Below are 22,991 nucleotides of genomic sequence, written 5' to 3' on the forward strand. Positions count from 1 at the left end.
ATTATGATTTTGTAAGATTGTGGGGGTCAGATATCACCGAACTTCACACTGATGAATCTTTATTCTCTTGTTACATTCATTTCTTAGTCAACCCATAAGTTTACTCAAACATAATCCCTTAGAGCAAGAGCCTAGGTGCAGGTAATGAATATCAATTCCTTGAGTATCTAATACATACACTTGCATTACGGGTTAGGGTTTAAGACTACTAATGGGCCAATCTCCATTCCTAGATACATTTCCCACTAGGCATTTGTTTCAGAGCTAGTTTCAAATGTTATTTTCCAATACCCAATGGACTCTTATATCAAGCAAAGGAGAATCAATCCAAAGCAAGCATTAAGAATAAAAACATAACACAACAATGAATGAAACATCATATATATATATATATATATATATATATATATATCATTGATAATGTGAAGATTACATAAGAGTCAAGTTGGTTACATCTAACCCCACAAAATAATGGATAAAACCGCTCAAAACAATGAGGGTGAAACAAAAATAGAGATGGAAGAGAAGATGGAAGAACCGAAGGAAAGACCCACACACGAACGGTCCCAACCACCAGGAATCCCTTCCACAGCTCCTAAAAGTCGCCCAATGTGTGAATGAGGCGGAAAAGCCTCGAAGTTTTGCTCAAATACGAACTGGTCGAGTCAGGATAGGGTTCATACGCCCAGCGCGTTATACCTCGTGCCCAGCGCATGGTCTTCTAGAGGGTTAATTACTCTCTGTGTTGAAACACGCCCAGTGCGAATACTCTTGTGCCCAACACAATGTTGAGTTACGGAGTGTGTTGCTATCTGTCTTGATTAAGCTCGGGGCGGGCACTCTTGCGCCCAGCGTGATATTACTTCTCCTGCTCCTTTGCTCTTTTAATTTTCAATCCAATGGGTCTTCACTTCAACTCTTCACTCAATACCTGCACAAAAAATGAGGTGTATCAGTGTATTGTTAGATGAGTTTTGGGTTAGCTATATCTGCAAAAAATTGATCAAAAAGAGAACAATTATATTACAAAAGTGCATGAGGTGAGTGAAATTATTCAATAATTCCTATCTAAACATATGTATAAATGAGACTTAACAAATATACAACTACGTTAAATATTACGAGTTAGGGACGAATGCATGTGTACGTAAGTGACTGCCCCCACTAAAATTTTTGCATTTGTAATTTTTTTTATAATTATAAATAATTCTTATAATTTCAAATATAAAAAATTATAATAAAAATATCACTCACTAATTTATTTTAGTTTTATTATGTTGATTCTCTTAATAGATATTCTTAATATTAGTGAAAAAAATGCATCTCGTACCTCAACTTGAATACATATTTAGTGAATAGTATGAAATTATTGTTATTCAAAAATATTTTTAAGAATAAAATGTCTACATCGAAAGACTTTTGTGAATTTTATTGTTTATTATCATTAAGTTTATTTTTTACTTTTATTTTAAAGTTTAAAATTGTTAAAATAATGGGTACGTGAAAATAGGTAATCACCTTTATATGTAGGTATTGATTATCTCTTTTAATTTTTTTTGTGTATGTATTTACACATTATTTTTGCAACTAACTAAAAAAATCATCCTTATGTCAAATCATATTTTTTTCTATTTTCATGCATATAGATAAGAAATTTTTTAATTATCTAATCTTTCAATGTACTATATTTTATCTTTTTAATTGAATTTAATAGTTTTTCAAGAAATTAATAGTAATTAAAATATTTTTAAAATTTTTTATAATAATGTATAACTAAAATACTTAATTATATACATTTATATATAAATAAATAAATAAATATTGTTGACAACTTAAAATTTTTGAATCCGTTATTACTTAGAGTAAAAGTTTTATCATTTATAGAGTAGTCGTAGGTGACTCAAGTAGAACTGTCTTATGTAAAAGATATAAGTTTTGGTTAAATTGCTTTTACAGTTGGGTTGATCTAACCTCAAGGGTGTAGTTCAGTAGTAGGGATTGATCCACGCTTAAGCAAGGTCAGGGGTTCGAATCCTGCCTTATGTATGTGCAGCTGCCCTTTGAGGTGCCTCCAACGTAGTGAGGAGATTAGTCACCGCTATCGGAGGTGGATACTCTAGGGACAAACAAAAAAAAACGGTTGGGTTGATCTTCAAACATCAAGATTTTGAGTTCAAATCTTAGGTTTGATAGAAAAATGATCCTAAAAGGGTAGATATTTTTGCTAATATCATGCTAAAAAAAATATACAGAGGGAAAAAGAGAAAAACTCTTTAAAATGAGATAAAAATTATTAATAATAATATTTAGATTATAGATAAAAGTAATTAATAGTTGAGATTAAAATTTGATTATATATATCTCTCCTATACTAACATGGCAATGACAACAAAAGTGTTGATAACAATAACAATAACAACGATTAGGCATGGCAATCTAACCCGCCCCCGTGGGTACCCGCCCGACCCCGCCCCGATTTTGATGGGGAAAACCCGTGTTTATCGGGTTCGGGTTCGGGTTCGGGTTTTCCCCGATTAATAAAATCGGGGACAGGGGCGGGGGCGGGGATGTTAATACCTACCCCGCCCCCGCCCCCATACCCGCCCCCGTCCCCGCCCCGCTTAATAATATAATTAAAAATTATTTATATATATATATATATATATAAACCAAAGTTATAAATATTTATATGTAAAAATTTAAATTATTTTACTTTTATTTTTTTTTTATAAAAAATTGTTCATATTTATTTAAAAGAAAAAAGAAGAAAACAAAATAAGAGCGGGGGCGGGGGCGGGGGAAACCCGAACCCCACCGGGGATTGGGATGGGGACCCAAATTTTATCCCCGGCGGGTATCGGGGGCGGGGGCGGGGGTGGTTTAAATTTGCGGGGGCGGGGGCGGGGAACGTAAAACCCGCCCCCGCCCCGCCCCGTTGCCATGCCTAACAACGATAATAGCAATGACAACAACAACAGTGGATGATAGTCATGGTGTTAATTGTGAAAGCAACAATAATAATGACCAATAAGAGAAGTGTATATAATTAAATTTTATTCTCAATCATTAATTAACTTTTTTCTATATTATTATTAATAATTCTTATTTATCATTTTAAGAAGTTTCTCATTTTGAAAGTCATATATATATATATATATATATATATATATATATGTGTTAATAAAACTAATTAAAAAACTTTAATGACCATTTTAATGGTATAATTACTATTATTATTATAATAAGTAATTAACATCTCTAATTAAAATATTTTCCAGTGTTATTAAACACAAATTAACAACAAAAATTAGTATAAATTTTATTTATTTTTTATTTGTCAGATCTATGAAAATCGTAACATTTATTAATTGAATTATCAAAATACCTAGATATATAGATGACATTGGATCCATTTCCTTACTTATGATTGAGGAAAGGAAATTATCTCTATTTCAATGTGCTTTAATTTATTGTGAAGCTTCAATAAGGTAACAATGACACATAATTGAAAGAAGCAAAGGTCTATTCTTGGTTAAAACTTATATAGACTCATTTACCCATCATAGTGTACTCTCACACAAGGCCTATCAATTCTATAATTAGTATTTACTGTTTTACAATGTAATAATACTAAATATAATAAATATTATATAAATGATCACATAATTGATACTAATAATATTAAAATAATACAACAACATCAAGAGACATTAACCAATTGTTATGCCCCACTTGGGTCCTAATATTTTTTTTGTCATATTGGATGCTAACTTAGAGTTGAAGTTGTCTATAGATGAAATGTGACAAGCACTAGAGGTTTCAAATTGACCTAGAACCTAGTGAGCCAATTAGACCCTCCATGAGTTTGAGCTAGGCCAAAATAGAAGAAAAAAAATTGCACCATTTTTTTTACTCATTTTCAACTTGACTCACTTAAATCACGAGCCAAACAAATTTAAGTTAAATTTAGATGAGTTGATTTGTTTAGCTCACCTATGATTCAATAATTCAATTTGCTATGTTTCTTTTTTATGTATTTGTCATTTGAATGGTAATTTATTTTGTATTTAAATTAATGAATGACTTGATGAAAAATGTGATTTTTTAAAAAAAGAAAAAATATTTTGATTTTTCTTTTTCAATTTTACATTTATTTTATTTAAAAAACTTGATGAATCAACCCACTTAATTCATCAACTTGTAGTGATCGAGCAAGTTAAGATATTCTTAACTCACCAAAAAGTAAGTTAAGTTGAGATGACTCACTTAAAACTATAACTTGTGGTGAGTTAATCTAAGTGAGTCAACTTGACTCACTTTAACACCACCAAACACACATTTGCACATCAAAAGTCGTTGCATACATTGAGACACATAGGAGGTTATTTTAGGCTATAATGTCCCATCTTTAGAAAAGTCCTAATAGTCTATTTTCTTATTCATCACTATCTATAGATGTAGTGTGTAAAAGTGGTTAGTTAGGGAATGAGTATTTATATGTCCTCATCTCCTATTACTTTGTGTACTTATCAATAGATACACATGTCACCTCCTTACCTTTTTGAAGCACTTGAACATCTTTAGTGTATGAATTATAGTGCTATGGAATATATGCTTATAGTTTGATATATAGGTCATGAGTTATTAAGAAAAATAACTTTACCATCCATTACTCTTAAATAAGTGAATCTCTTTTCTACATGACTTTTATTTATATAAAAGAATTAAACTAATCTAAAAAAAACTATTTAAAGAAAAATAAAATTGATAAATTCAATAAATCTCATTTGTAAAAATAAAATACTAAAAAGTATGCGATTAACATTTGCCTAAAATTAAAATGTCAATTGAAAAGTTAAACAAAATACGTTCGACAGTTCAAACACATATTAGTGTTAATTTCACACTTGAGTAAATGAGAAATTAGTCCTTAAAATTGTATGTTGCTCTCTATTTAGTCTTTGATTTTAATGAAACTAAAAGAAAGTCCTAAAAAATGTAATTTGTCTCTCTTTCAAGTCTTTCAACTAAAAAAATGATATTTTCTTAAATAGAAATGCTTACATAACATGATAGTGTCATGTGGCATACACATAGTACATATATAAAGTGACACATGTTATATAAATATACTATATTACGTATTTATACCACATAACATATAATTATAAAACAATATCATTTTAATCCTTAAAATGTAACAATCACTTTAATCTTTAAAATTGCAATCCAATATTACTTTAGTCCCATATTTTTAATTTTTGATGTCACTTTAATCCTCAAATATTATCATAATTTTATTTTAATCAAGTAATATATATACAATAAAATACATAATTAAGTTAATATTGTACAAAAATGAATTATATTCAAATTGTATTAAAATGGTATTAGAAGACCACCAAACTAAACAATTAAAAGAAAAAAATTTCATAATAGAATGAATATTATGTACCACTTTAATCTTTCTAAAAATAATATTAATTTGAATATTTATTTCATTCTATGATTATTCAAATTAAAACTATAAACATTAAGTTTTAAGAAATAAAAAATATAAATATTTTTCATAATAAAGAAATGATTGACACTTGAATTAATTATGAAAATAAAATAATTAATATATATATATATATATACCAAAGTTTTTTTTTTAATTTATGTATTATAAAATAAAATAAATAAGAAATTTCTGAAAATTTTAATTGTGTTATATCTCATTTTTCGATTGTTAAATTTCAATTATTTGTATTTATTTTATAACACACTAGAAGGGTTGAAGCACTTCATGCCTTTAATAACTATACATAAATAAATATTAAAAATTATAGATAATTATTTAAAAAAAATATAAGAATTTTTTTTTTACTTTTTAAGGAATATAATGATTTATTAAAAAGTAGAATGATTACTAAAATATATTTCTTTTATTATAGGTATAAATTAATATAAAAAAATATATAATTAAAAATAGTATATCAAAGTCATAAAAAAATGTAATTTTTAAAAAATAAAAATAATAATATGACAAATTTGATCATTACTCCTTCACACCTTTTTTTTAGTCAAATAAAATTGACTATGAAATTGAACACAACGAATGGCCGGAATGGTCTTCCCCGTATCCTCCATAAACCCTAATAGCATTAAGCCATTCATTCTTGTTCCATCAACACTAGCAATGAATCCCTTCATGCTTTACCAACACCAATCCCCAATATGAAGAATCAAAATCCAGTTGAAGTTCTTTTCACCAAAAATGTTGCTTTTTGCGCGCAACGTCGGTGGCAGGGCCTCGCCCCGAGTAAGCTCCTTCTATTCCTCACCTCTTCAAAACCCTTTTCCCCTTTTCTTCACTCCTTCGTTTCCCTCTTCTCAAAATTCAATTTTTGCACGCCCCATGATTTGGTTCACTAGCTTTCTGTGCGTTATAAGATACCCCTTTGTCTCGAAACCTTCTTTTGATGACATTGCATCCGAATCAATGCGTAGTGCCTTGCAGAAAGACGGTCCCCACATGTTTGAATCAGCATTGGCACCCATTTGGGTGTCCAAGGCTTTGGTGAAATTGAAAGGGGACCCAAAATCAGCCCTGAAGTTCTTCAAGGAGGCCGGGGCTCGACCTGGGTTTCGCCACACCGCGGAGTCTTATTGCATTTTGGCTCACATTTTATTTTGTGGGGTGTTTTATCTTGATGCCAGAAGTGTAATTAGGGAGTGGATTTTGTTGGGGAGGGAAATTCCGGGTTGTGATTTTTTTGATATGTTGTGGTCGACCAGGAATGTTTGTAGGCCTGGGTTTGGTGTGTTTGATACTTTGTTTAGTGTTTTAGTAGAGTTGGGGATGCTTGAGGAGGCTAGGCAATGCTTTTGGAAGATGAACAGGTTCAGGGTTCTGCCAAAAGTGAGGTCCTGTAATGAGCTTCTTCACAGGCTTTCGAAATCAGGCAAAGGGAATTTGTCCTTTAGTTTTTTCAAGGACATGGTTGTGGCTGGTCTTTCGCTCTCGGTTTTTACATATAATATAGTGATAGGTTGTCTGGCCAGAGAAGGGGACTTAGAAACTGCCAGGAGTTTATTTGAAGAAATGAAATGCATGGGTCTTAGACCGGACGTTGTCACTTATAATTCTCTCATTGATGGGTATGGAAAGGCAGGGTTATTAACCGGGGCAGTTATTGTATTTGACGAAATGAAAGATGCAGGATGTAAACCGGATTTGATAACATACAATTCTCTTATTAATTGTTTTTGTAAATTTGAAAGAATTCCTCAAGCTTTTGAGTATCTGCACGAGATGAAGCAAAGAGGGTTGCAACCAAATGTTGTAACTTATAGTACACTAATTGATGCATTTTGCAAGGCGGGCATGATACTGGAAGCAAATAAATTTTTCATTGACATGATACATGTTGGTCTTCTACCCAATGAATTTACATATACATCTCTGATTGATGCAAATTGTAAAATAGGTGATCTCAATGAAGCATTTAAACTGGAAAGGGAGATGCAGCAGGCTGGAGTTAACGTAAATATTGTCACCTACACTGCTTTACTGGATGGTCTTTGTGAAGATGGAAGAATGAGAGAAGCAGAAGAATTATTTGGAGCATTGTTGAAAGCTGGATGGACTCTTAATCAGCAGATTTATACTTGCCTTTTTCATGGATATATCAAGGCTAAGATGATAAAGAATGCCATGGATATTTTAGAGGAAATGAACAAGAAAAACTTCAAACCAGATCTGTTGCTCTATGGAACTAAAATATGGGGCCTTTGCAGACAAAATAAAATACAAGATTCTAAGGCTGTAATTTGCGAGATGATGGATTGTGGTCTGACTGCAAATAGTTATATATATACCACCTTTATGGATGCATATTTTAAGGTTGGGGAAACCACGGAAGCTGTTAATCTATTGCAAGAGATGCAAGAATTAGGTATCAAGACAACAGTGGTAACATATGGTGTACTAATTGATGGTTTATGCAAAAAAGGTTTAGTTAAACAGGCTATTAGTTACTTTGAACACATGACTAGAACTGGTTTGCAACCTAATATTATGATTTATACTGCTCTGATTGATGGCCTTTGTAAAAATGATTGTGTTGAAGAAGCCAAGAACCTATTCAATGAGATGCTGGATAAGGGAATCAGTCCAGATAAATTAGTTTACACTTCTTTGATTGATGGGAACATGAAGCATGGAAATCCTGAAGAAGCTTTGAGTTGGCGGGATAGAATGATTGAAATGGGTATGGAGCTAGACCTGCATGCTTACACATCACTGATTTGGGGTTTTTCTCGTTATGGTCAAGTACAGCAGGCAAAGTCATTGCTAGATGAGATGCTCAAGAAGGGCATTATTCCTGATCAAGTTCTCTGTATTCATCTATTGAGAAAATATTATGAACGAGGAGACATCAATGAAGCTCAGGCACTTCATGATGATATGATGAGGAGGGGCCTTATTGCTGGGACTGTTGACATAAAATTTCCTTCTGTACACACTTGAGTGGGAAAACATGTTTTACATACTTGGTTTATTGTTCCTTATTTGGTGGCCTGCAATCTAGATTACTTCATTTTACACCAAAGTTCAATAACGTAATTGAAATGAATTTGATGCATCCTTATCTAATAGCAACTGGCTGTTTCAGTTGATGCATTCTCATTCTCTAGGCACTCAAATTTTTATGATATAAATCCTGCAGCTTCTGGGGCTTGCATATCACATTCATGTTCTCACGTGATCATCAAGACAGCCATAACATGATGCTTTCCTGGTTTGAAATCAACTTTGGCTAATATTATAACTAGGAAGTTCACAATTATAGGTACTGGGCACTATTCTTCTGTATACCTAGATTTATTTTCTTTCAAGTTATGTAATTGATACAAGTTGTCTTATAGTGTTATTCCTTTTGTTACAGTGCCCTTACTTCCAGCTGTTGTTAAAAAATTGCACAAGCTTAATGCTTCCCAATCAGAAATTGATTTTCACAACAGCAAATCTTCAATTGCCGGATGCAGAGTTCAGCCATAGTGGATGCCCTCTCACCACTTAGACATGCAAGGTGTATGATACTTTCTTTGCATTTTATTAATTATAATAATTTCAGCACATGCAACCATAGTAGTGATCTCAAGCCCCTTTACTGATATATAGGGCCCTGTACAGAAACTTTCTCCGTTTTATGAGAAAACGACTTGTAAAATCTTTCCTAGCTCTGTTGAACTAGCACCACTTTTATGATTCTATGTATGCATTTCACATTATAAACGCTTACTGTTGAACATTTTTCACACAGTTCATACAGTTCCAAAAACAATTTTTATTTTGATTATAATTGTCAGCATTGGCATTGGTGTTAGGTACTACTACTTTTAATCTAACAAATAAATTTTATTGCACATAGATTAGAAATTGATGCGAGTTTTTCGTTGCTAACTCAGTAGGTAGGTCTGTCCCAAGTTAATTTATCCCATATTTCTGCCAATTGTAAACCAACTACATATTTAAGCTAACATGCTGATAATCGGCAGTACATTATGATCAGGTTGTTCTTTTGCTTGGAAGCTGAGGCATTTTATGCACCTGATATGGTCTCATTTGTTTTGCTTCTAGATGACATTGGATCCACAAGGTCTAGAGCTAGAAATTTGTGAATCTTTCAATGGGTGGACAGATTCAGGCTTCCCTTGTTCTCTTTCCAATCTTGTTGCTAACAAAGAAAAATACAAGATCAGGTATATTTTTTGGCATTAAAAAGTTTAGGCAGAGAAGAGGTTGTCTCATTATAGGGTTACTAGACTCAAAGGATGACTAATAAAAGATTACCAGCATTCTCAGGTGTTTTGACCAGCCTTTGTATCACAAAGAATGAACAATTAAATGAGACAATGTGCCAAAACAATACCACTATATTATTGGGGTATGACATGCAGTATTTTCACACCTTTAAATATTTAAATGGGGGTACACAAGTTCATATGTATATTAGATTTTTGTTAGCATAAAGAAATTCAGCGACAATTTCTACTCAACTTTCGGTTTAACAAACATTTCCATCCAGAAAGCTCATATGATGTGAGTGATGGCATCCAAAGAAAAAATGGACCACATGACGTTAATGTGAGTTGTGGAATCCAAAGAAAAAGTGTACAAGACCAACAAAAAAAAATTATATGATGAACAGTATGAGTTCAGATTATTTTTCTTTTCCTTGTGTCTGCAAAATAATAGAACTGTACAAAAAAAAATTATACATCAGATTGCGACACGTATTCACCAATAATTCCCCTCTTACCCATTTCACCTGAATCTGTCGGCGTTGTATTTATTTGCTTGGCTCTACTTTCATCCAGGATAAAGCCTTTCAGTTAGTGTTTAAATATGAAATATAACAAATATGCAAGTGTAAACACGTAGAAGATATAAGTTCCCTCTAGCAGAGAGGAATCAAGTTTCATGTTTGATTTGTTAGAATGACTTCCATACGAACGATGGAAATAGAAATGAAATGGAATTATTTATTTATTTATTTTTAGTTATTATTATTATTTTATTTTTATTTATTTTTCGTGCATGGCAATTAATTTAACATTTGTTTATTTGTCTTGTCAAAATTGTCACCATGCGTACATATAATTCTAGTGCTAGAAGAACAAAACACGTGATGGCAATAGAAAATACTGGTGGCTGTAGTAACAAATAATGATGGCAATAATAAGCCGAAAAGATAATGGTGGTAGCATATTTGTCATGATTTTCTAATTCAGCTTGTCTGAGGTCGATTTTAACGAGTTTAAAAATTAATTTAATGTATTTAGATGATGGATTTAAACTATATTTTTAGTCATTCTAATTCAATGCAATGTTTTACATCATTTTAAAAATTATAAGTTTTTGTAAATAATCGTGTATTAATATTTTTATTTAATACATCATATTTTGTATAACATAATATGATATTGATATTGATATTATTTATTTTAAATTATATACTGTAAAATGTATCTTAAATTAAATTTCATACTTTTTTTTTCTAAAATTTAGTTATACATGATGATGAGATTTATATATATTAATAAAAACAAGAAATGATCCAATCTTGTCTCGTATATCATAGGGATTGGGTCTAAGTTCTAATAAATGATTGAATCAAAATTTATGATTAGGGGAAAACAAATAAATTCACCCCTAGACAAAATTAATAAGGCAAATGATACATCATACATGTATTTCCCCTTTTTAATAAATAAGTCTCTTTTCAATTTTTTTTTATCTTCCTATATACTCTTTTAATTTATTTTTTAAAATAAATTTTATTTTTAATAGTCATTTTTTCATTCAACTTTTTTCCACTCTTTTTTTCTCACTATCATTTTCTACCCACTTTTGGTTGATTATTATTTTTTACTTTTTTATAATATTTTTTCTCCAAAAATCAAGAAACTCCACTCATCATTATTATTTTTGAAGTCTTATTTTTTGCACTCTTCATTATTCTTAAATCCTAATTTTTCACCCCATCTTCAATATTACATACATTAGACTCAAGGTTGTAATTTTTTTTAAAAAAGCATCATTTCAAAAGTTCATTGATTTTATAATGAATGGCTGATTAAAAATAATGTTTGTTTTTATTATTAACAGAAAAGTAATTTCTAAAATTGTTTTGTGATTCTTAAAATACGCTTCTAAAAATATTTTTCAAAACGGTATATTTACTATCAATACTTAAAATAAAACCTCCCACTTAACGTTTTGAAGATTCAAATAAATGTCACTTCAAAGTAAATTTTGCTAGCAACACGTCAAATTTTTATTGCGACCAACTACTTTTGCATATAGATAACCCTTTTATTTGAATTTATTTATTGATTACTTAAAAACCAAACAATGTACCTCAACTAAAACCCAACTAGTTCAATCAAAAACTTGATCAGTATAAAATTATAAACTAAACAAATTATAAAATTGTACTTAATCAGTATGAACTGAAAAGAAATAGATACTTCTTCAGTTGTTAATTGTGCTTTCTCAATTGTTATCTGATGGGAATATTCAAAATCGGTTAGGATTCGTCACAAATTGCATGAAGTTTGGAGTGTTATTTCCCATTTTATTGCGGGAGATTTAGAAAGCAAGAAATGTAAATTTTTTTAGAATACTTATCAGCAACCACATGTAATTATAACCAGAATTTACAATCTTGTTGAGAGTGTGCAAAGTGCATTTGAACCCAACACTAGAGGTCCTATGCCAGATGAACATCAACGAATGGCTACTTGTATTTGTTCACACAACAATCATGTGACCTTGTATGTAGATGGAAACTGTCACACTAATCCTGGACTTGCAGGATATGGGGATTTTTTTAGGGACTCAAATGCCAGTTGAATTCTTGAGTTCTATGGTGATATCGGTGTTATGGATATTCTCAAAGCAAAATTAGAAACTATCCATCAAGGTCTACATTTGACTTGGGAGTTAAATTTTATTAATGTAATTTGTGCTTCTAACTCTTTGCATTTTGTGAGTTTGATCACACATGGTACCAATACTTGCAATGGGTATGCTACAATCGTAGAAGACATTAGAGGTTATTTTTGAAAATTGGAATTGTTACCCTCCATATATGAGAAAACCATTGTGCAAATTATCTTGCAAAGCTAAGATCACTCTCTGAAGCCTATTTCACGGGTTTGGAAGTGCCTCCAATAGATTAACGTGGACAGTTGCTTGCAGATGTGTTGAATCTATCTGTCCTAAGATTGTAATTTCTTTACTTTTTTTCTTTCCTTCTATTACCCAAAAAAAAAAAAAGGTTATGGAATTGGTTAAAGAATTATTCAACCTATAATAGAACATATCTTGATATGCCAAAGTTTAGGGTCTTTATGGTTTTCAATTCAAAATGCCATGCTTCAGAGGACTACTTGCTTTCTTGCTGGTAAGTTTTATGAACTACCTAATTTTTCATATTTTCCACTGAGTTATAGCATTGACCACCATCGAAAGTGAAACCAAAAGAAATTAATCCATAATAAAGTTTCATTTATTAAAAATAACTAAACTAAACAAGTCAAAAGAATCAAACTATTGAGCTTCTTGTGTGTGCAAAATCTTCCGATCCAATCAAAAAACCCTTGAGAAATATACGACGCACGATTTCACCACACCAATGTGGCTAATTAATAAAAATATAGTCAATTTGAGCATCCCATTACTAAAACAGAGAAAAGCCAAAAACAAACAAGATCGCCAAGTGCAAACCCAATAGATATATCTACAACTATTTACCAGACCACACCTTTCAAGTGAAAACTATACTATTTTCTATTTATTAGGTTAAATACATTTTTCATAACATAAAATACAACGAAAGCTAATAATATCAAATACCTGAGTACACCTGTGATTAAAAAAATGATGAGGACTTGTCCAAACCTGCTATGTTCCTAACCTCTTTGAACCACACTCGGAGCAGAACTTAGATGTTTCCCTCAAATACGGAGCCCCACATTCATCACAAAATTTTGCAGGAGTTGTTGGCTGTATAATAAGCAACGTGATACAACTCAGCAAAAAAAAGTTATTAAAGGAAATGGCAAACAACTAAAATCAACAAATTTGTTCAAGTGTCTCATCATATAGCATTATATAGATTTAAACTGATAGCCAGTTCATGTGCCATATTTATACTACACATAAGGCAGATCCAGTGAAAACTTAGTACTAATATGAAGTCCTATTGAGAAATCCAAAACAAGCACCTACTTTCGTAGTTATGTTTAAATGTTAAAACATCATACCGGGGATCGGACTTAGAGCAAATACAAAGTAGCCGAGTATTAACTCCGCAATTCGAGAAATGACACAGAACAGCAAAGTTAGTGTTACCACGCTTTTAGACATGCAAATCGCATTGCAAAACCCTATACTAATTTGATAAAACAAAATTCAACGAATAAACTCACCAGCATGTGCAAGCGTCCTCCAACATGGCCACCAGCGAGTGGTTGTAAGCAAGTCATATGTTGAGATATTGATATTGGCTGGTGAGCATGAGAAATTTCAGGTAGGTGTGAGGGAGGTCCACTTTGAGGGTTATGAGAATAGGGCCCTGCATGCTGACTTTGGTGCATAGTTTGGTTGTTCTGGAGAACTGGGTGAAACTGAGGTTGATGTGACAATGACTGCAGGTGATGTTTGCACGGGGTTTGCTGCTGATTTTGTGGCTGGCAAGAAAAAAAGCTTCCACATAATGCTAATGCTCTTAATAAAAGATTATTAAAATTAACAGGAAAAAAATGTCCCAAGATCCACACTAAGCATAACCAAAGCAACGGAAAGCATAATTAAGGCAAAGGCGTGAAAATTGGGTAAACAAACAATTTCCAGAAGTACACAAAAAAAAGAAGGAAGCTAATGCCCTGTGCTTAAATATAATATTATTGTCAATTTATAAATAAGAAGACACCAATCACCACTAGCAACAAGTTGTTATTTGATCCAACTTAAATTAATGGAGTCATTGATGCTATCTGCAGTTCGCACCCATCTGAAAACAAATTGTTAGGTGTCTGTTAGTTTTAGTTTGATATTGAGAAAGTTAGTTAGGTAGGTTAGTTGGGATGAGACAGCTTGAACTTTGAAGAAATGATGTATGTTTGCAAACAAAATAAGAGGGGGAGGTGGGAGAGAAGGTCATCTAGTCATTAGTGAGAGAATTGGAGGTTTTGGGCATGGAGAGGTGCAGCTACCTGGAAGTTTTGCAAATTTGATGCCTTGTTCAGAGGATATCTCCCCTATTATTCGTAATAAGATATTACATTTCTATCAACTAATATCAGAGCTTTTATCATGTCTCTCAATTGCAAACAAGTAGCTCAGCTAGTGACATGTTCCCTTGAGACTAGTCAAAGGGCAAGTGCACAGCTCATTGGCCTGGGTGCTAGGGCTGTTGAAAGTGGTGGAATATTAGGATCCAAAGGCAAGGTATGAGATGAGTCCCACATTAGAAGTATGGGATTCTAGATTGAGGTTTATAAAGCCTTGGAATCTCCAATTACAACAGTTAGCTTTTGTATTGTGGTTCCCCTTAGGCAATGAGACCTTGATAGAATTATGTTGGCTGTTGGCAGATGCTCAGGACCAACAGTGACAGAAATTTGTAGCCGTATTCATGGGAATTCTTCCCTATTCTTTGTAATAAGGTACTACATTTCTATCAAAAACCAAAAGTGACAGAAATATATATTAACTTATATATCACTTACTGAGCGAAATCCTTGAGTAGTAGCCAATGTAGTAGAATTTTCTGCTCCAGGATAACCCTGTTAAAAACAAGTCAAAAGTCAATAGCATAAAGACAAGATAGAGTTTGGATACAAAGAAGTGGCATCCTTTAAATATAGTCTTCTATTCCCTTTAGTATAATATACATCAATCACCATGATATATCAATCATAATTATGCAGGTAGCAGATGACAAACATTATATTCATAATCAGCATGCTAGTAAAACTTTTGCAAAATGGTGCAAATTTAGAAATGTCAGTTTAGACATTGTGCACAAAACTGCAGTAGCTCATGTGTTATACATCTTTAAAGAAGCAATTCATTTGCAAAAAATGAAGCACATCACACATACAGCAATATCTGGGATATTTGAAAGTGAAATTGATGCACCACGCCTATACTTGTGTCTTGGAGAGTAAAATTTGTAATCACTAGCTGAGATTGCAACTTCACTCCGACCTGTCAATTTCTTGAACCTAAAACCAACCAAGAACAAAACCAGTGAGACCAAGCATTACACTATTATTTGGTTTTTCAACAATTCTTATCCATTATTCAACTTACCACTCAGCATCATCAATCGGCACATTATTTGGTTTTTCAACAATTCTTAATCCATTAACTACCACAAAGCGAACACGCTTCTCTTCTTGTATAACTAGTTCTGGGAACCTTGTCCTCGTTTCCATTGAAGTTGCCAATTCTCTTCTCTTGAACGTACATGGTCCTGATGAGGGGCAACTCAGACAAAAGGCATTAAATGTTGCAATCAGTATGTCTGACCAAGTCAAGAAAGAGGAAAAAAGAATATTTCCTCCTACACCATACTGCCTAGTGCACATAAGGCCAGAGCACAATTTTTTTTTTTTTTAAGTATTATACATGGAATAGAAAAATCATCTTCAAACAACTAAATTGGCAACCCCCCCCCCCCCCCAACCCACCCAAAAAAAAAAAAAAGGGGAGTCAAATCTATCTATAATACACGAAGGATACAAGGGAGAATAAATACCTTTTTTTGGAAATTTCTTAGCCAGTCTTCTATACAAACCACCTGCAGCTTCAAGTGCAACCCCAATTGTCTTCTCCCGAATACCATTCAAGGAAGCAAGCCTATTATTCACATCACTAACTAAACTTTCATACATATTCGCCACATACATCAAAGGCAGAGCAAAATTCGGGTCTCCTTCATACTGGATCTCTCTCGTCCTCCTCTTACTCATTTTATCTTGGCCGGCATAATCAGCCTCAGAGTCAGGCACCTCAATGACACGGTCATCAATAAAATGGTCCACAACAATTTGCAAAAACCTCGCCCTCGAGGATTCAATAGGTGAAACATCTAGTAGTCCAAGTTGAACTAAAATCAATTCACCTTAACTAGTTAACTCAACCTTCACCACACAAAAACCACACACATCTAGAACAATGAGTCTGTTTGGATAAATTTCTCCAGAAACAGTTTTAGAAGAAAAATAAATAAGAAAGAAAATTGAAATAAACTTCTAAGTAATCTAAAATTATCATTTAGAGAAGCTAATAGAGGAGAGCTTCTACAAAATTAATTAGTGCATGAGCTAATTCTAACTTATAAAGCAGCTTATTCTATCTTTCCTTCTTATTATTTTCTCCTATAAGTGCTTATGTAAAAATTTACTCAAAAAGACAGATGTCAGAAATCAGAAGTTGAAGCGAATTTTACCCTCGACAGACAACACATCGTAAGAGGTTCTAGAAGACTCGTTAGTGTCGAGACTGGCGCGATCCTCGTCTACCTCCACACTGTGAAGTGGCAAACAGCTCCTGTGCGATTCATTGATACAATCCTGCGAGGAGATGGAAGGATTTTGATAGAGTGGAAAAATTGAAAAAAGGGAAAAGAGGGAGTATTAGGGTAAGGGAGCACTGACGACGGCGGAGGCGGAGGCGGAGGCGGAGTCGTCGTTGGGGTTGTCGTCGGCGGTGATGTGGTCGATGGCGGAGGTTCTGGCGTCGACGGCGTTGAGGACATGGAGAGGACTCTCAATGAAGGAAGAGGGAGAGTTGAGATTGTAGTGCTGGACGGGAACCCTAGCGGCCATTTTGTTGAAGAGGAGGAATTCAGCCGAAGTCGATGGGTTGAGCGTGGAGGTGGCGCTTGAATCCGTCACTGTAAAAGGGTTTGAGCGAGAGAGAAAGCATGGTAGTGAGATGAAGAGAGAGAGAGAATGAATGAGAATTTTAACGGTAACGGCTATCCAGAGAGAGAGAGGGGGGAAGAAGGAAGAGTCCAAACCTGAGGGTGAGACCGCACCTGAGGTTTCCGGTGCTCAAAGCTGTTCCCAAACCTCACTCCCATCTCCGCACCAGTTACTAGTTGACTCTACTACCTTTCTTCTTTTATTTTCTTTCTAATTTCTAATTTCTAATTTCTATAAACAATTAAATGTTTATGTTGTCACAGTTTAACATTTTAAAACAATTTATTATAGCTGCGGCTAGGATGACTGACCCAGACTCCGAGCCTGCTCCCAACTGTAGCATATACTCTATCTCTATATTCTATAGATTTTATTCATCGTTTCTTTTTGTTGCTTTCTAGCGTATAAATCCATACTCAAACTGTGCCTATAATTGTTTTTTAGCATATTATACATGTAAAGTATCTGTTAATTTTTCTGATTTACATCAGAAATTTTAGTTTGTGGTCTCTCATTTTAATCTTAGTATTTTTATTCATAAATTTTCAACTCGAAATTTTACTTAAATAATTCAAATCTAAGTTCAATTGTATCTCTTTGATTTTGTTGGTTATTTACATGTTTAATTTGTAAAATTCTTATTTCAGTTTATAATTTTATAGAATTAAAATTTATATTGTCATATAATCGCATTATATATATAATAATAATTTATTAATTTTTATAATAATTAACTTTTAAACATTTTATAAATTAAATATTATAAATAATTTATTTCTAAGTGAGTGAAATAAGGAACTCTTTATCTCAATGATACTAGGTGCAAGGTATGTTACCCCAAGCGCAAGATACTTGAATGATGATTGTGTTTTGAAATGTGGTATAATGAACGTACATGAGTAGATGTATGAACTCTATTCCGTGTCATATGAAGTGTGAAAGTTGTATTTCTATATATATTAATTAGATATGACATGTGTAGATGTTTGTATGGTGTTGGATGATGAGGAGCATATGTATGTTGTATATATGTACGATGTTACTAATCTTTATACACATTAACTGGATGTGATGTATTTAGATGATGTTTACATGAGATGTAGATGTTGAGAATACGATATGAGATTAAGGCATGATTGACTAACTTAGGACTTGAGGAGAGAAAATGAGTTTTGAAATCTGAAGATCACATATAGGAAATCTTGGAGTAGTAGTGTTTGGGTAGGCCACTATTAGAAAACCCCCAATGAGTAAGTGTGTCTCTTGGAGTGAGTTTTGAGGTGTGTTGAATCTCTTCCAAGTCCTTAGTTAGTGGATGAGTAAGATAGGAGGTTGAGGGCTGCAACCCTTAACTAAGTACCTGGAAAGGTTGTGTGATTCTTTGAGAATAGCTAATGGGCTAACTTCACATGTGACTTGGTAATGCATGTCAAAGTCGTGATATGCTTATACCCAATGGTACCACTCCTAATGGTGGAACCAAATTTTTCTAATGTAAGTGACGAAATCTGAAAAATCATGTTGTTAGGATTGGTGAGCTAATTCGCTTGATGGGTTTATCTATTTTAAAGACGATTGTGTTGACGAGTCCATCTAGTCTAGAGATGATCAAGTTGATTTCATAGTATCGAGTCACTTAGACTATCTAGTTGATGGGAGATTTTCGTAGGTGAATGCGTGACAATACATTGATTGAGATGTTTGCATATGATGTATATTGCAGTGTAATCATGTGCATTGTTAGATGTCTTGTTCGACAAGGTTTGAATGAGATACATATTTGTCTTGGAGTGTTTCGCTTTCATGTATGGTTGTTATGCTTACATATTTTTGAACTCTAGCTTACTTTTCTATTTCTACGTGGTTTAGATTGTGATGATCATATATTGCATAGGAGCAAGCCAAGACTAGGCTGGAGGAGCAACGACGGTGAGTTGATGGTAGGGATGGCAAATAAACCCGTACCCGTGGGTAATACCCGAACCCGTCCCAACTTTGACGGGGAATACCCGGTTTGACCGGGTACGGGGACGGGTACGGGTAAAACCCGATAAATTAAACCGGGTATGGGTATGACACCATACTCGTACCCGTACCCGTACCCGATTTAATTATATTAAAAAAATTTAACATTTTATTATATATAATTATTTATTATAATATGAAATATTTATAGTTGTATAATTATTAAGAAATCTCTTGATTAAAATATGAGATAAAGAAATAATCTAATTATAATTATAATATAATAGAAAAATATTTTAAAAATATTATATATTTTTTTTTTCAAAAAAAAAAATAATTTTTTACGGGTACGGGTATACTCGAACCCACGGGGATGGGGATGGGGATAAAAATCCCATACCCGGCGGGTACGGGGATGGGTTTATGTCACGGGGACGGGGACGGGTATCATAAAACCCGTACCCGACCCGCCTCGTTGCCATCCCTAGTTGATGGACCCTTTTGTTGGGTGTTTATGCTACTTTAGTGTAGCTTGTATAATTGTGTTCGAGTGACACTAGGATATACAATTTATTTTGAGATTAATGTACATAAATTTATATAATTGGTTTATACTAGTAAGGGTGTTTAACTTTTATAATCATGTTATATATATATATATATATATATATATATATATATATATATATATATATATATATATATATAAATATATGGGAGCATATCAAGTGAGAGAGAATTTATTATGAGAGAGTTAAAATATAATTCTTAGATTAATTTCCTCTCACTTGATTAAATTCTAAATTTTCTCTCACTTAATTAATCTAAAAGTTATATTTTAACCCTCTCATCTCTCATAATAAATTTCCTCTCACTTGATATATATATATATATATATATATATATATATATATATATATATATATATATATATATATATATATATATATATATATATATATAAGCACAATACTTTTGTGCTTACGAGCCAAAGTTTTTATACAAGAAAGCCGAAGTATATATTTTATTTGATACAAACTCTTTTTTTTTGCAGATCCATTGTAATAATGAGAAAAATTTCTACATATACGCAAAAATTGGTCAATAATATCAAAATAAGATAAATTGGCCCAAACCAACTTACTAATGGGATGACCCAATAGATTACAAAATTTTGCTTTTGCCAATGATCTAATTAGAGGAAAAATTGAAACTATTGTATCAAGCTTTTTTATAACAATTTTTATTAGAAATGAATTTTGCAACATTTGACTTCGTACCACTGAAATATTTAGCCGAATACTTAAAAAATAGCCCAAAAAGTGAAATGAAAAATAAAAAATATAATATAGAAATTTATATTTTTTATTTTTATATTATTATATATATATTATAAATTATTATATTATTTTATATTCTATATTATTATATATTAATTATATATATTAATTATCGAGTTATTATAAGAAATATTGTTGATATTTCAATTTTTAAAATAAAATATTTCAAAAATTTTATTTTGTATTTTATATTAATCGAAATCGAATACAATTAATATAGAAAAATAGAATATTAATTCTAGTTAGAAACTAAAAAAGAATATTTTTTTTTACATGAAATGAATATATCCATACCATATATCTTGGATTTATTTTTATGAAAGAATTATATATATATATATATATATATATATATATATATATATATATATATATATGTTCATATGTGCTTATTTCTTTTATAAACTTGGTATATCCCTAGTTGTCAAGTTTTCACTATCAATAGTGTTGATTTTAAAAAGTGTATGAATCATAGTGGATCGTTATAATAATAAATATATACATATACATAAAATGTATCAATAAAAATTATGTTTATAATAAAAAATATAAATATAAATACAGATCGTTAAATCATATTTATATAGTTAGAATCAAAATAAAATTACATGAATTTTTTAAAGTACTATTTATTGTTTGGCAAGACATTTCAAAAGTTTATAAGCACCTTTAACTAATTTACAAGTTAATTTGAATAAAATAAATTTGTTTGATACGAGTGTATTTTAGAAACTTATAGTTTATTCTTATAAGCTAATTGAAATTAGCTTTATTTTCTTTTCCCTTATTATTCTCATTAATGTGTTTGAAATTCCTTTTTATCCGTTTTATTTTGCCTATCATGTCATTCTTTCACCATCATTATAACACTTATTTTATATTTATCAACTAAGTTTATCAAATACTTTCAATATAATCATATAGTTTATTAGTTTCTAGCTTTTCGACTCCTAATTTATTATAAGTCTTTAGCTAGCTTTATAAGTTAAATTTATTAAGATTAATAGAAGCATTTAAGGTAATTATTTTTCTTTAATAATATCATAAATTTATTTTTTTATTCCAAAAACATCCTTTGACTTTAACTGTTTAAATAGTAGTCATATTTTTTTAGGGATACGGTCCACACAGTCTTCTAAAATTGGCAATCAATAATTAATCTACACTCGTGAGATGTGTCTTTTACTCATGAAACATAGTTATATTTAAGAGACGTAAGTGCCTTAATAATATGCAAGCATTTTAGTAAAAGATACTTTTTTCCACCATTTAATAGAACAATAAATACATCCACTTACATAATAGGTACGTGTATGTCTTATTAATATGTATTGTAGTTTGTGTAATACACATACACTAAAATTTATAACATATATCTACAAATAAATATTATATTTAAATATATAAATTATATTTAAATTCTACACAAATAAATATTTTTAAACATATAAATTATATTTCAGATTTATGATAAATGATTTATATCTATCAAAAAATGATAAATGGTTTATATCAAGATGCAATATTGCTTTTAATTATTAATGATTTATTTTTAAAGTATTAAAATTTAATTTATAAATAAATATAATAAAATAAAATTGAATTAGATAAAAAGTTAAAAGAATCTCTAACAACTCTCTGGTAAAAAAAAATGTTTAAAAAAACTTTTTTTTAAAGATAAGTCTCTAAAAATGCTCTAAATAGTCAACCATATTCAATAAAATTAGATTTCACAATAAATAAAAAAATATAAAACGATAGTATAAAAAAAATTAAATAATTAATAATTAATATATCTTAAAATAGTTCTATATTTCTTATAATTTTTTAAAAAATAATACATATTTATTTCTTATTTAAAGAATCAGAATATATTAATCTCGAATGACCATGTATCCACGTTTTTACTATCAATAAAAATATTATCACCTAACTTTTTATTTTATAGTAAAATTATCACTTAACATTCGTCCTATATTTATATTTATACAATAACATTTTTCGCATTGTCCATTGTTTTTCATGTTTTTATCATTTCATTTTAAAATGCTGTGGGCATAAAGAATGAATCGTGTGATAAGCTCTATGACAGCTTAAAATCTATTTTTGATAAAATACTATTAACGTTGTTTGAACTTTAAATAAATATTAAAATAATTAAAAGTTAAATATCTTTTATAATTAGATAATTAA

General features: G+C 31.2%; 2 protein-coding genes across 8 annotated transcripts; one reads left to right on the forward strand and one right to left on the reverse strand.

Annotated features, from left to right (window-relative positions):
• The first annotated feature begins 6,064 nt into the window (after positions 1-6,064).
• Positions 6,065-10,298, forward strand: EMB2794 (Tetratricopeptide repeat (TPR)-like superfamily protein). 5 transcript variants are annotated; one of them, XM_020366633.3, is made up of 3 exons: positions 6,065-8,837; positions 8,934-9,077; positions 9,547-10,298. In XM_020366633.3, exon 1 carries the CDS (start codon positions 6,260-6,262, stop codon positions 8,513-8,515), a length of 2,256 nt encoding a protein of 751 aa, XP_020222222.2. In that variant the 5' UTR covers positions 6,065-6,259; the 3' UTR covers positions 8,516-8,837; positions 8,934-9,077; positions 9,547-10,298. The 5 variants fall into 5 exon arrangements, with proteins under 5 accessions (XP_020222222.2, XP_020222220.2, XP_020222223.2 ...); XM_020366631.3 differs by having other exon boundaries at positions 9,561-10,298; XM_020366634.3 differs by having other exon boundaries at positions 9,629-10,298.
• Positions 10,299-13,200: 2,902 nt separating this feature from the next.
• On the reverse strand, positions 13,201-17,751 carry LOC109804785 (PPR containing protein). 3 transcript variants are annotated; one of them, XM_020366636.3, is made up of 9 exons: positions 17,607-17,751; positions 17,224-17,462; positions 17,016-17,139; positions 16,323-16,673; positions 15,875-16,037; positions 15,663-15,786; positions 15,289-15,345; positions 13,987-14,247; positions 13,201-13,561 (listed from the first exon to the last, which is right to left on the reverse strand). In XM_020366636.3, exons 2-9 carry the CDS (start codon positions 17,392-17,394, stop codon positions 13,460-13,462), a joined length of 1,353 nt encoding a protein of 450 aa, XP_020222225.2. In that variant the 5' UTR covers positions 17,395-17,462; positions 17,607-17,751; the 3' UTR covers positions 13,201-13,459. The 3 variants fall into 3 exon arrangements, with proteins under 3 accessions (XP_020222225.2, XP_020222226.2, XP_020222224.2); XM_020366637.3 differs by having other exon boundaries at positions 16,323-16,655; positions 17,589-17,744; XM_020366635.3 differs by having other exon boundaries at positions 17,589-17,744.
• Positions 17,752-22,991: the final 5,240 nt, after the last annotated feature.

The sequence above is a fragment of the Cajanus cajan genome, chromosome 2 (assembly GCF_000230855.2).
Source record: "Cajanus cajan strain Asha chromosome 2, NIPB_CcT2T_4, whole genome shotgun sequence".
NCBI classification, from domain to species: Eukaryota; Viridiplantae; Streptophyta; class Magnoliopsida; order Fabales; family Fabaceae; genus Cajanus; species Cajanus cajan.